We start from the raw sequence: 13875 nt of genomic DNA, 5'->3' as shown, positions 1-13875 counted from the left end.
GGCACCTTCCCCACTCTGACTCTCCTAAAGCACCGGCAGTGAGGTGTTGGTAACCATCCTCTGCTACCATAATTGTGAAAAACGCCAATCACTTGTTTTTAAAATTTTTAAGGTTTAATAGTAATAAAATGGTTATAAAAATAGTAATACAATTAGAGTAATAAAAATTTGGACAATTAGGATTTAGGACAATACAAGACAATGGAAACAAAGAGTTACAAACAGCTCGGGTACCTTTTCCTGGGCAAAGTAAGCCCAAAAAAGGACACACGTTAATAGAGGATTAACTGTGAAAAACCATAGCCCATTGCATATTTGTACATCTCATACGTGATACATAAATTCCATTCCAACAAAGGATTCTGTCTGGTCAGTGTCAGCTTCTTCCTCTTCATCCTGATGGCATCTTCAGAGCTGAGCAAGGCAGGAACAAGTTCATTTCTTCTGATAATTGAGCAATAAAATATTCTTCTCTGAAAGATTTAGGTGTCCTGTGGCTGCTATCTGGTGTGAGTCCTCATTCCTTTTTTAAAAAACTATCCCACATACATAGTTTCTATTTTAACATTATGTTATAACCTAAAACTACATTTAACACACTACTTAAAAAGATTGTTACAGCATAACTTCCTAACATAACATGTATAATACTCATTTTAATGTTTGTGAAAAGCCAATCATAGACATTTTTCACACGGGCTCTGTCAGCAGCAGTGGAAAGAGCAGCCTAAGAGCAGCGGCTCCAATTGCCTTCCTCCAAAAACCTGAGAGAGGGACAAAAAACTGAGAGAGGGCCAGCAACTGCGCCCAGCCCCTACCCCCAGCCTGAATCCTCCGGCATCTCTGCACCCTTCCCCCGTCCCCCCCCTCCCCCGCTCCTGGGAAAACTCCCAAAAAAACAGAGGTCCCAAGCACCCAGCAATCAGCTCTCATCAGCAACTCAACCCTAACCCTAACCTTCTGACAGCTGCTAAGTTTTCTGCAAAATCATTCATTTCTCCAAGGACCCAAACCCAATCCTTAGAAGAAAATCTGGATCCTTCCATGTACAATCTGTATTTCCCAGGTGTTCCTTGCTCCTCGTCCCTGTGCTCAGGGTGCCCTCCCCAGCCCGTATCCCAGAGCCGGTCCCTGTCCTGCCGCAGTGTCCAAAGGCGCCCCCCGGCGGGCAGGGCCGGCAGCTCCACGGGGCCGGGCAGCGGCCGGGGCGTCCCGCAGCCTCCTGGGGGCCGGGGGCCACTGCCGGCCCTGCCCGGGGCTGGTGGGGTCAGGCAGCGCCCGGCGCTGAGCCCCGGCTGCCCCACAGCCCCGGCCCGGCCCCGCAGCTCCCCCCAGGCCCCCAGCCCGTGCTCCCGGTCCCGCACCTCTGCGCCCGCTGCTGCCGCTGCCCCCCACAGAGAAACCCCCTGAAACCCTGACCTCCTTGTTTTCCTCTCCTGGAAACCGGGGATACAAATGATCAGCTGGCAAATGTTGAGGATAAGACCCTGCTGAAAAACATCCCAGTCCTCAGTATTTTTCTCTTCCTCTGCTTTTCCATCATCCTTTTCCTTCCCACAAAGATTCCTTCTGCGGCTTTTTGCCTTAAGCATATTGCTGCACACTCCCCCTCACCCAGTCCCTTTGCAGCACACCAACACCATCCATGCCCTGTTCTCCAAATGCGAGGGGAATTTGGGGAGGTGGGAGTGGGGCAGCGCCAAGGCCGGGCCCCCCCGCGCTGTCCTGGCGGGAGCGGCTGCAGTGGGGACCGAGTGCGGGCGGGAGCGGCCGAGAGCCCAGCGCTGCCCCAGCCCGACCTGCCCCAGCTCCATCCCTGCCCCTGCCGTGGGATGCTGTGGGTCTGGGGGCAAGAGGGAGCCGGCAGCGGGTGCTGGGCCTGGGGCAGGAAGAGAAGGGAAGGGGAAGCAGGGTTGAGGAACAAAAGGGTCAAACGATGCCCGTGGGAGGAGAAGGTGGGATTGTGCAGGAGAAGGAGGAATAGCAGAAGGAAGAGGAGTGTGAGGAAGAGTGGGGACACCGGAGGAGGAACAGGAAGAGGAAGCAGCACAAGGTTCCACCTCTCCCTGTATCTGCAGCCTCTGACCCCAGTCCCAGGAGCGTTGCCCCCCCCCACATGCAGCAGGTGACAGGGGATTAGGATCCACAATTTTCCCGGGGGTGAATCTTGGTGTTTCTGAGCTTTCTTGGGCTAATTGTTGGTGCTTTGTTTTTTTGTGGAGGCTGAATCTTTATATTTGGAGGGGGCTTTTGCTGAATGTTGATGTTTTGGAAGTTATTGATCTGTGTCTTGATGTTTGGAGGACTTTTGTGCTGAATTGTGGTGTTTTGGAGGTTCTTAGAGACACAAGATGCCCAATGACCTAATGAGATGAACTTGGGCAAGGAGGAACTCCCAGTCCAAGGCACTCTCATCTTGTTTTTTTCTCCAAACCAGGATTTTTCATTCCTAGGGCGTGTCTGGATGGAGGAGGAGGAAAAGCCCTGGAGATTCCGCACGAGGAGGGGCTGCAAACCCAGCCCAGGGAGCTGCAGGGAGGAAAGAGCCCCCCCTGAGCCAGGAAGGCGGCCAGAGATCCAGCCAGAGCTCAGAGCTGGTGGAGAAGCCTCATGGCAGGGAGAAGCCCCACAAGTGCTTGGAATGTGGGAAGGGTTTTAGTCGGAGCTTAGATCTGATCCAGCACCAGGTGATCCACACTGGGGAGCAGCCCTATGAGTGTGAGGAATGTGGGAAGCGTTTCAGCTGGAGCTCCAGCCTCAGGCAGCACCAGGTGATCCACACTGGGGAGAGGCCCTTTGAGTGTGAGGAGTGTGGGAAGAGCTTCAGCCACAACTCTGTCCTGATCCAACACCAGAGGATCCACACTGGGGAAAAGCCCTTTGAGTGTGGGCAATGTGGGAAGAGCTTCAGGCAGAGGGGCCAGCTGATGCAACACAAGATGATCCACACTGGAGACCGGCCTTATGAATGTGGGGAATGTGGGATGAGCTTCTGCCAGAAGGGGAGCCTGATGCAACACCACAGGATCCACACTGGGGGAAAGCCCTGTGAGTGTGTGGAATGTGGGAAGAGCTTTAGATACAGCTCTGGCCTGAGGAAACATGAGAGGATCCACACTGGGGAACAACCCCATGAGTGTGGGGAGTGTGAGAAGAGCTTCAGCATCAAGTGCCAGCTGACGCAACACCAGAAGATCCACACTGGGGAAAAGCCCTTTGAGTGTGGGGAATGTGGGAGGAGCTTCAGAGGAAGCTCGGCCCTGATTCGGCACCAGGTCATCCACACAGGGGAACGGCCCTACACCTGCTTGGAATGTGGGAAGAGCTATGGGTGGCACTTTGACCTGAGAAAACACCAGGGCACCCACACTGGGGAGAGGCCCTACAAGTGTCCCCAATGTGGGAAGAGGTTTCACAGGAGCTCCGATCTCCTCAAACATCAGCGGAGTCACACCGAGGAGAGGCCCTTCTGCTGCCCCAACTGTGGGAAGGGCTTCAAGCAAAACTCCACCCTCACCCTGCACCGGCGCATCCACACTGGGGAGAGGCCCTACGAGTGTGGGGAGTGTGGGATGAGATTCTCATTGAGCTCAACTTTCACCCAACACCAACGGAGGCGCCACTAAGGGAAGCCCTGTGAGTGCCCCAAATGTGGGAAGAGCTTTGTGCGCTGCTCCAGCTCCATCCTCCATGAGAGGATCCGCATCGGATGATCCCCAGTGACCCCATTGGGCAGAGCCCTGATGATCCGTGGTCCTGGTGATCCAAGTTGGAAGGCATCTGGCTGGGGGGCTCCACATCTTCCTGGTTCTCTGAGGGTACCTAGATAAACCCAGAGGCAGGAACCTCCATCAGGACGCAGGCCTACAATGGGAATTCCTTGGGAAGAGCAGATTTGTCAAATTTCAACCCCATAAAATCTTTTGCATTCAATCCTATCTTCTGGTGACATCAAGGAGTACTGAATGGTCCCTGAGGTATATTCTGGGTTGACTATTTGGTGCTTGTATCCCCAGTCTGTTCTGTTTATGCTGAATAATAAGTTTTACACCTTCAAGACCTGTCCTGAGAGTGAAGGGGTAGAGAAGCAGCATGCAGTTTGTTTTCAGAAACTGCACTTGCTCCTCCACATTCCTGCTCTGGGACTGTGTTGTCTGCGGATGGACAGACAACGGGACAGAGCTCTCCTTTGCTTCTAGTTAGTTTTAGCTAGCTGAACCAAACAAGTTCCTGAACTGTGGTGTTTTTTCCCCTTTTCTTTGGACCTGTTTAAACCTGCTCTGGCCTGAACACCAGAAGAGCACAGGCAGCTCACACCTGTGGCCCACCGGGCCGGGCCTGGGCCGCGGCATTTCCAGCACCAGAAGGACTGATAAGGGACTGAGTGAGCTGAGCTACAGCCGACAGAGGGACTTGGTGAGTTTGTCTCTCTTTTAGAGCAGCAAGAGGTTTTACTGTTTTGTTGTCTCAGTCTCTCTGCAAGCCTCTCAGGAGCCCCTGGGCCGGACCCGAGTCGGCAGACACTGGGGGGAGCAGCCCCAACACGGCCGACAGCGGGGAGACACTCTCTGTGCCCCGAGGGTGCTGAGGGCACTCAGGCTGGTTACCTTCGCTGCAGCAGAGACGGCAGAGACATCGGTAGAAGAGAAAGGGCCGACTCCCAGCAGGGGTTAATCCAATGTTTTATTAAGGAGTCCCGAAGGAGCTCCTGCCGAGAGCCCCGGGGGCTGTCCCAAGGTTACATTTAAAGGGAGGTGGAAACCAAAAGTAGATAACATTTTACTAACCAATAGGTATCTCTGGGGGATGGGTGCTGGGGGAATAGACACACAGAACAGCGTATGGGGCAGGACTTGGGGGGCTGACCCCTAGCCTCTGGCTAATCACTCGATAACTTGGACCGAAACTTCTGGATAGGGGGATGGGATGCTGAGTGATTGACAGAGAGCCAGGGTGGGGATTTGGAGATGATCTCATCCCGGGAAAGGGATAACACAAGTAAAGGGAGGGGGGTACAGTCTGGGATAAACCATTTGGGAAAAATATGGGAATACAAAACAAACTACTTCAAAGTATTACAAAATATAAAAACACACTACAACATTTTGTTATCTTTATTGAAAGATAAAAATATCCATTCCAGAATATGCAGTTGATCTTCCCAGTTATCACTTCATTGACACGGTATTCCACACGGTATTTCATGGTCCTTCAAAATAAACACTTGAACACCAACATGGGTATCTAATCTGCTAACAAATGTGTGTGGTAAGGCTAATTCAATTTCTTCTAGGGTCTTTGCTGCTGGGGTCAATTGCCTCTCATCAGTAGAGGAGGTGGTGCCTGAGAGCAAATCATGCAATAGTTGCATCTGATGATTAGTTATGCCTAAATATGATCTAATCCAACCTATTAAACCAACCAATTTCTGTCCATCAGTAGCAGTTTTAACATCGATGTCTCACTTCACAGGTTGAGGCATAACTTGAGTGTTAGTCACTAACATACCAGTATTTCCAAGGCATGTGTTCCTGCACTTTCTCTGGGGCAATGATCAGACCAAAAGCTTTCAAATTTGTTACAGCACATTGTTTAAGAGCTGATAACTGTTGTTTGTTATCAGATGCCAACAAGATATCATCCATGTAATGATAACAGTAGCAGTTATTAAATTGCTCCTGCACTTTTGACGAGGCCTGTGCCACAAACCATTGACAAATAGTTGGCGAATTTTTCATGTCTTGGGGAAGTACCCTCCATTGATATCTTTTATTGGGTTCAGGGTTCAGCATGATTATGGAAGGCACAGTAAAAGCACATTTTTCTTTGTCTTGCTCAACCAATGGAATAGTGAAGAAACAATCTTTCAAACCAATGACAACTATTTGCCATTCCTGTGGAATCATTGTAGGTGTAGGAAGGCCTGGTTGTAAAGCTCCCATTGTTGCCATTACAGCATTTATCTGCCGTAAATCATGTAAAAGTCTCCATTTTCCCGATTTCTTTTTTATTACAAAAACAGGGGTATTCCAGGAATATTTCAATATTTCCTGCTTGAAATTGTTCTGTGACTAATTCTTGCGGGGCAGTAAGCTTTTCGCTAGTAAGGGGCCACTGGTCAACCCAGACAGGTTTATCTGTCAAGCATATCAAGGCTACAACTGGACGTTCATTGCCCTGCATCACAGTGGCCCCCATTAAAAATCCGTAGTAATTTTGACACCCCATTGAGATAAACAATGTCATCCCCACAAACTTTGAGGAGCATCGGCAACATAGGGTCTGATGTTAGCTTGTTGGCCATCAGGATGTTTCACATTAATTACAATGGCTGACAGGCCACCTGTTGTAGCACCACCCAACCCCAGAAGTCCAAAACTTGCATGAGTGAGAGGCCACGATTGAGGCCAGCAAAGTCACGAGAGTATTGTGACATCTGCTCCAATGTCAATCAAGGCTGTTACTGATATGGTTCCTGGATGACATCCACTGGCGGTGAGGATGCATGTCTTTTCTGGGTGGTTCTCCGTAACTTTCTCAGCCCAGAACACTTGAGGTATCCCTGTTGATCCAAAACTTCCTGTGCCACGACTTCGGTCCACTGTATTTGGAACAGAACTCACAATAGGTACGAGTTGAGCAATGCAAGTTCCTTTCTGAATAGTGACAGGAGGGTCACAAATGGGTACCATAGCATGAATCTGTCCTAAATAATTAGCATCAATAAGCCCTAGATGCACATGAATACCTCTAAGTGTAGTTCTTGATCTTCCCATCAAAAACGCACTCAATCCCCATCCTATTGGACCATAGGCATCGAGGGGCACTTTGCACATTTCTTTTGTCAGAATGGTTACTGTGTCAGCGGTGGGTATATCAATCCCTGCAGACCCACTTGTTGCCCCTGAGTATTGTTCACAAATGTTTAGCTTTGCAGTGCTGGGGAGGCCCGCATTTGCTGCTGTAGTTGTTGGGGTATTTGTTTTCACACATGCCCCTTTGCGCTCCTCTTCCTGTTTCCCTGCAACAGCTGACCATTTGCATGATATTTACTCCTGCATTGTTTAGCATAGTGCCCAAATTTAGCACAATGGTTGCACATAACGTTGCTGCTTGCATTTGATTTAGATGTTATTTTCTGGGTATTACACTGTGCCATTACTTGCCCTTGCTGTCCACAATTATAGCATTTTGATGAAGGTCTTAGCACTGCAGCAAGAGCTGCTATTTTATGCTCTACTGAACCAACTTTCAAGCAAGCAGTCATCATTTGAGGCAATGTGGGTTCCCCAGGTAAAGTGTCAATAATCTTTCTGCAGCCTGAGTTTGCATTTTCTTTAGCCAAATGTATACAGAATTTGTGTTGCAAAGATTCATCATCTACCTGTTTTTCAATGGCTGCAGCAAGCTCTTCCACAAATTGCAAAAATGGTTTTCTCATCCCTTGTTGTATAGTATCATATCTCTGTTTTGGAGCTGCCATTTCCATTGATTTAATTAAAGCACTCGTGCCAATTTGCTGAGCTTGTGCCAAAATTGAAGGATCCCACCTTGCCTGTGAATCTGGGTTAGCAAAAGGCCCAGTGCCCAGTAGGGCATCAACACCCACAGCATGATGAGGGTCGTGTTGAGGCAACTGCACATTTGTTACAGCTGTGTGCTCAGCCACTCGCCTCCAAGTGTCTTGAAATACACCGTATTGTACTGGCTGGAATGAAATAGTAGCAATATGCATGATGTCATAAGGTGCAAGCATATCTGCATTAATTACACATATTAATTGCATTACCTCTGAGGAATTAATGCCATACTGAGCCACTTTGGATTGGAGATCTTGCACAACCTTCCAGGCAAAGATGTGATGACTGTCATCCTGCCCTGTTCCAGGAGCTGCTTTAAAACCTGGAAAAGCCATAGGGTTATCACAGGCAACATTTGCATTAGCACTGTTCTCCTGAGGTACTCTTGGAGCACCTAATCTTTCTATCATGTCCCAATTCTTTTCTTCAGCTGCTTTCTTCCTAACAAATTCCCAAAACTCCTGAGTGTCCAGGTTTAGAGCAAATTTGGGAGAGAATCCCCCAAAGGAGCTCCAGTAGGAAAGCAGATCCAATCTGCTCTTCTCCCCCCAACTGGTCTGGGAGAAAATACCTCCTTGGAGAAAGGTGGAAAAAACCTGTCTATTAAACAACAAAACCTTAACAATATCAAACAATAAAATCTCTTGCCACTCCAAAAGAGATGACAAACTGAGAAAGTCCCTCCCCGGGTTGCGGCTCAGCTCACTCTGTCTCTGATCAGTCCCTCCGGTGCTGGAAATGTTGCAGGCCAGGCCCGGCCTGGTGGGCCACAGATGCGGCTGCCCGTGCTCCCCTGGGTGTTCAGTCCAGAGCGGGTTTCAGGAGCTCCAAGGAAAAGGGCAAAAAACAAAAGTCCCCACAGTAGGGAACTTCTTTGCCTCAGCTAGCTAAAACTAACTAAAAGCAAAAGAGAGCTCTGTCCCACTGTCAGTCCATCCGCAGACAACAACAGTCAAGGGGCAGAAATGTGGAGGAGTGAGTACGGTGTCTGAAAAAAACCTGCTGCTTCTTCTCTCCCGCTGCTTCACTCTCTGGAACAGTCTTAAAGGTGCAAAACTTATTATTCAACATAATATAAGGTGCAAAACTTATTATTCAACATAACATAATTGGGGATAAAAGCATCATATAGTCAACGCAGGACACTGAGGCTCTCAAGGAAGCCCAGTTACTTGACGTGGGGGCAAAGTCCATGGGGCAGTAGGGCTACAGCTATTAGAAGGTGAACTGTCAACAGTTCCCTGCCCCAACTCCGATGTTACTGCGGGCGACTCATCACTTGATTCGCTGTCGCTGTCACTGTCAGGTAATGGAGGATACGACCTTGGAGATTGTTCAGGCAGCTCAGAGGGGAGCGAAGGGGCAGATGGCTGGGCTAGAGCAGAGGGAAGCAGGGGGGCAGATGGCTGGGTTTCTCTCTCTGCTAAAGACATTTCAGCTACCTGGTGCAGTGGTGTGGTGTATACAGGCACCATCAGGAGCTGCTGCGCAGCTGTGACATAAAGAGGTTTAGGAGTCTGAGAAGGAGATACTATGGCAGTTTTCCCAGAAGCTTTGGCAGCTTTCCCAGAAGCTTTGGCATCCAGTCCAGAAGCTCTGGCAGCTTTCCTGGAAGCTTTGGTAGCCTGCCTGGTAACTTGCATGGCACCTGCACCTTCTTCAAGGATAGATTCACCAAGTTCCCCATCAGAGGCCCCCTCTGACTCATCCCCTTCATCAGTTTCTGTTATCAACCCCAATTCTTCATCCACCTCCTGCTCTGTTTGTTCTCGCTCGGTTTTCCATTCCTTTAATGCCTCAAAAAGCAATCCCCAGGTAACAGCTGGATTGACAAGTTTTATCTCCCACTCAGATGACTTCCTACAGTCTGTCCCCGACTTTTTCCCATGCTTTAACACTAAATGCTGTGTCGGGATCAGAGCCAAAATCCTGTGATTTAGCCCACAGCAATATACTACGAAGGGCATAGTCTGAAGTATTAATTCCCTTATTTCTTAACAAAACTTTCCATGTAGCCAAAACAGTCTCTTCTTCATTAGATAAATTATTTCCCATTATTACTAGTTGGTGGCTCACCTACTTCCAGGTGTCTTGATAGGAGAAAATCAGGTCTGGGCTTCCCTGTGGCTTCCACCCGCCATTCTCAGCTGCACCAACGCCGCCTCCCCCACTACGTCCCAGTGAGTCATGGCTGCCAGTCTCTAGGAGCCCGTATGGGTCCAGATCAAGTATGTTCTTAAGGGTGTTGAATCACATCAGGGTCACCAGATGTCGCTTTCAAGGCAGTCATGACACAAGGCAGAGAGCACAAGCAGTCTCAGATGGCAACTCTTTATTATCGAATATGGCTGACCTTTTATACACTTTCTAATTGTTTATATTTCTTCTACCCTAACCATTGGGCACCATAAATCAACATAACATCATTGGTAATAAGTTACAGTGACTTCAACTGACTTTCTAAAAATACTTCATCCAGCTGCAAAGTTCTCATCTTTCTTCAATTCCTTACTTTTCTTGGTCTCCTTAGTTACAGCCTTGGAGAGAATCCTTATCAACTTCTTGCTTCTTACCTTTCTTCTCACTCCTTTAGCTAACAGGCCCGCTGTTGGCCCCTTCCACACAAAGGCATTTGCTATACCAGCCCCCACAGTAAGGTTCATTAGTAACGGTTGCCCTATGCTGAAGGCACACAGGTGGTTACATGCCTCTATCATTTACAGCAGGGTGGGCTCCTCCTTAGACAAGGACTTCAGAAGTTTTTTACAATTCTCATTAGCATTTTCAGCAGCTAATTTTGAAAGCAACACCTGTCTGGCAATGTCATTCTCAATTTGTCTTTTAAGAGCTTGTTTCAAGCAGCCATTGAATTGCATATAAGGCTCCGCCAGTCCTTGCTTTACATAAGTAAATACTTTTTGGGTGGCTCACAGCATCAGGAACCTTTAAAAATGTGCTATGCACAGCTTCAGTAATACCCTCAAGGGCCTCACTAGGAATGTGGGTTTGCCCAACAGGGTCTGAGTGGCTTCCTTCTCCAGCCAGGTGGTCAATCATGAGGGCTGCAATATTCTGGTTTGCATGTCCCACAAATTTCACAAACAAAGCTTCAAACCCCTTTTTCCACTGAGTGTCTGTGGAGGCCGGTGGGCCTACAGAACAAAGGCCATTATAGGCCTTTGGACAGACAGACAGACCCCAAGTTGGAGAAATCTCCCCTGTTCAGGGCAATTGAGCAGACCCTCTTCCAGGATGCTTTGTTGTATATGCAAATGTACCCAGTTCTACCTCCCTGGTTGGACTGTTGGCCTCTCCCTCCCTTTTTCCTTATATTTATGTCCTTGAATGTTCTCCCTTCCCTGCTTATCCATTGGCCCCATATTGCCTCAGTGTCCCACCCTCTTTACCCTATTGGCTGCCACCCCTTGTCTCCCCTCTGTACTGCCCTGAGCCCTCAGCCCATTGGCCCTGATGCTCTGTTCCGCCCCCCCATGTCCCCTGTATTTAAACCCAGACCTTCCACTGTTCTTTTTGTCTTTGTCCCTGAACTCCTTTGTGCATGGCTGGAATAAACCTCCTTCTCTGGAATCCGTACAAAGACCCTTCCCATTTCTTTGTCGTTGGTGATTCTACAAGAGAAGTGTGTGCTGCAGTGATTGTGTGTGTGTGTGTGTGTGTGTGTGTGTGTGTGCCTGTGCCACCGAGCGGCTTCATTACTGGAGACACTTCTGGAAGGTCACGGCTCCGCTGCCTCTCTCTCCACCACCAACGGGCTTGTGGCTTGTGACAGCTGGCAGCCTGAACAGGGACCTCTTTGGAGCATTCCTGGAGGTGTCTTCAGTAGCTTTTTGGCTACTGAAGTTAAGCCATGTTCAGAGCAGCCAATTCCCAGAGGAGACTCCTAAGTTTTATTGGGGGAATCATACAGGCGACCAGCAACCTTCTTGAGGCGAGAAGATCGGTTGAAGCTGACAGACAACCTGGAGAGGTTTTGTTGACCCACTGTCATGTGAGTACTATATTTGGGGGTCATCCTTTTTTGTCTTTCCTTTGCCTTCTTTTCCTCTTGGATGTTGGGAGAAAGTGTGGGGATGGGAGCCAAACTGACCCACCCACAGAGGGAAGTTTATACCCAAGTTAAAGGAATCCTTGTTGGAGAAAATTTTCATTTTTCAAAGGGAGATTTAAAATGTTTTACTCATTGATTGTTCAAGTATTTTCCTGATGTTATGAGGGAATTAATTCTAATGAGTTCTGGGACCATATAGGGAAAAGATTCTATGTTCTTTGAGTTAAAGGGGATCTTTCAGTGGGGAAATTTTATCCTTTGGCCTTATTGCTAAGTCTGTAGAAAACGTTGGGAAACATTCGGGACCCCAGTTTAACACCCCTTCTCCCCGTTCCTCCCCCCACATCCCTAAACTCTCTTCCCTGCCTCAGGGAGGATCGGGAGATGGATCCTGCCAGCAGGCGCAGGGTTGCTACCGTCACCCTGACATCTCCCAGTGTCCTCTGTCCCCTCTCCAGGGCAGCACTGGCCATGCTGCCTTGGGCTCTCTCCTAACCCTCTTACCAATGCCCATGTACCCAGTTCTACCACCCCCAGTTGTTCTCCCAGACAGTGCTGGTACTGTGGCCAGCCCCGCCATCTTGTCTTCTCCCTCTCCAAGTTTTTCTGCCCTTTCTCCACAAAATGGTGCTGACCCCACAAAGGCAATGGCCATTTTGTCACCTCCCTGTTCTGCCAAAAATGACACCTCTGACCCTCCTCCCACTTTCTCTATTCCTGTAATCGCGCCCTGCCCCTCCCTTCTGTGTCAGGAAGTGTGTCCATGTTGGGACTTCCCCTCTCTATCAGGAATCCCCTCCCCATTGTGCACACCAACCCTACCCCTTCCTCTCTTGACTCCTCCTGATAGTCCCTCCCATTCCCATTCCCACAACACTGGAGCCAGAAGTGGTGATGACAGAGACCAGAAGGAGCCCATATTGGCTTCCACAGCTGCCCACAAACAGGCAGATTCTGGCTGCCCCAAGAGGCTCCATGCAGTCATCAAGTGCCCTCCATCCTCCTCGGAGGATGAAAATAGGGATTCTGCAGACCCGGATTCCAGTCCTGAGTCTGAGGATCACTGGGCCAAGCTGCAGAGGGAAGCCACTGGGAGGGCTCAGAGCTCACCAAAAAGATTGTGGGCTTGCCAATTATATGTAAACACAGCAGAAGAGTGACTGCAATCAATTCCTGGGAACCGATCCCCTATGGGGAATTGAAGGAGCTCTGCAAAGTGGCTAAGGAATATGGTTGGGGGTTGCATTTCTTAAAAAAATTTCTGGAAGCCACCTTCTCTGACCGTCTCTTGGTCGTGCATGAAAATAAAAATATCATGAATTGCCTACGCTCTCTGTGTCACAATCCATCCTTACGAACGGGTTTTGTGATTGTTTGTGGATTTGATCTCAGGGTGCAAAAAACCGACACGGCACAGGGGGGTTTGCAGTGATAATCAAAACAAATGCACCTTTATTGAATAACCAAATGCATTGGGGAGGAATTGGGGAAAAAAGGGAAAAATAAGGAAAAGAGGGAGGAAGAGAAAGGAAGGTATATAGCTACCAAACATAGAACAGCCAAGTCCTTTGATGTCCAGCCGATGGAGTTCACCAGGTCACGTCTGGGGAGATCTTGAAATCTCTCGCTAACTCAGAGGTTTTTTTTATGATAACTCTATTGAAAATTGTGAGGGAGGGGGGAAAACAGATACAATAAAGAATAGATGTAACAGGTAGTCCATGTTCTCAGCAGTAAACGAGAGCCATTGTCTTCTTGGTCCAGCGGTCACAACCTGCAGGCAAACATCTCGCTTTGGTCAGCTTGCCTCCCCCACACACCTGCCCCGGGCTGGGGGTTTCAGTCCCAGTCCTTGGAAGGAGCAGAGGGGCCTTTTCACATGGGGGTTTCATGTCTCACTCCTTGATGGAGAGGCTCCTTACATCTCAGTCTGTCTGTCACGGTGGTTGTAAAACAGGTGAGGGTCTTCTGTGGGGGACCACCCAAGACTCAGAAGAAGTCCAGCCAGGCTGAGAGGTGGGACAGCTTCCAAGGCTATTGCTGCAAAAAGGCAAGATGCCCCCTTCTTCTTTCATTGGGCTCAGTGCAGCATACAGCAAACAACACCTGTGAACAATAGCTTAGCACTGTGCTCAGGTCTCGGAGCCGTTGGCACGTAACTTTCTCCAACAGGGCCAGAAACTTCAGACAAGGGTCTTTTCTTCAGTGGTCCCCAATGACGATTGT

The 13875-nt window shown here is 48.9% G+C and overlaps 1 protein-coding gene across 1 annotated transcript in view; it reads left to right on the top strand.

Annotated features, from left to right (window-relative positions):
* Positions 1 to 1936: 1936 nt before the first annotated feature.
* LOC129132012 (uncharacterized) overlaps positions 1937 to 13875 on the top strand; it is a 292843-nt gene continuing 280904 nt past the window's right edge. The window contains 3 exon segments of the mRNA XM_077191087.1: positions 1937 to 1942; positions 2454 to 2911; positions 3164 to 3616. Coding sequence (XP_077047202.1) covers positions 1937 to 1942; positions 2454 to 2911; positions 3164 to 3616 — 917 coding nt within the window.

This window comes from Agelaius phoeniceus, chromosome 27 (genome assembly GCF_051311805.1).
Source record: "Agelaius phoeniceus isolate bAgePho1 chromosome 27, bAgePho1.hap1, whole genome shotgun sequence".
Lineage (NCBI taxonomy): Eukaryota > Metazoa > Chordata > Aves > Passeriformes > Icteridae > Agelaius > Agelaius phoeniceus.
This window is presented reverse-complemented; position numbering and strand designations above follow the sequence as displayed.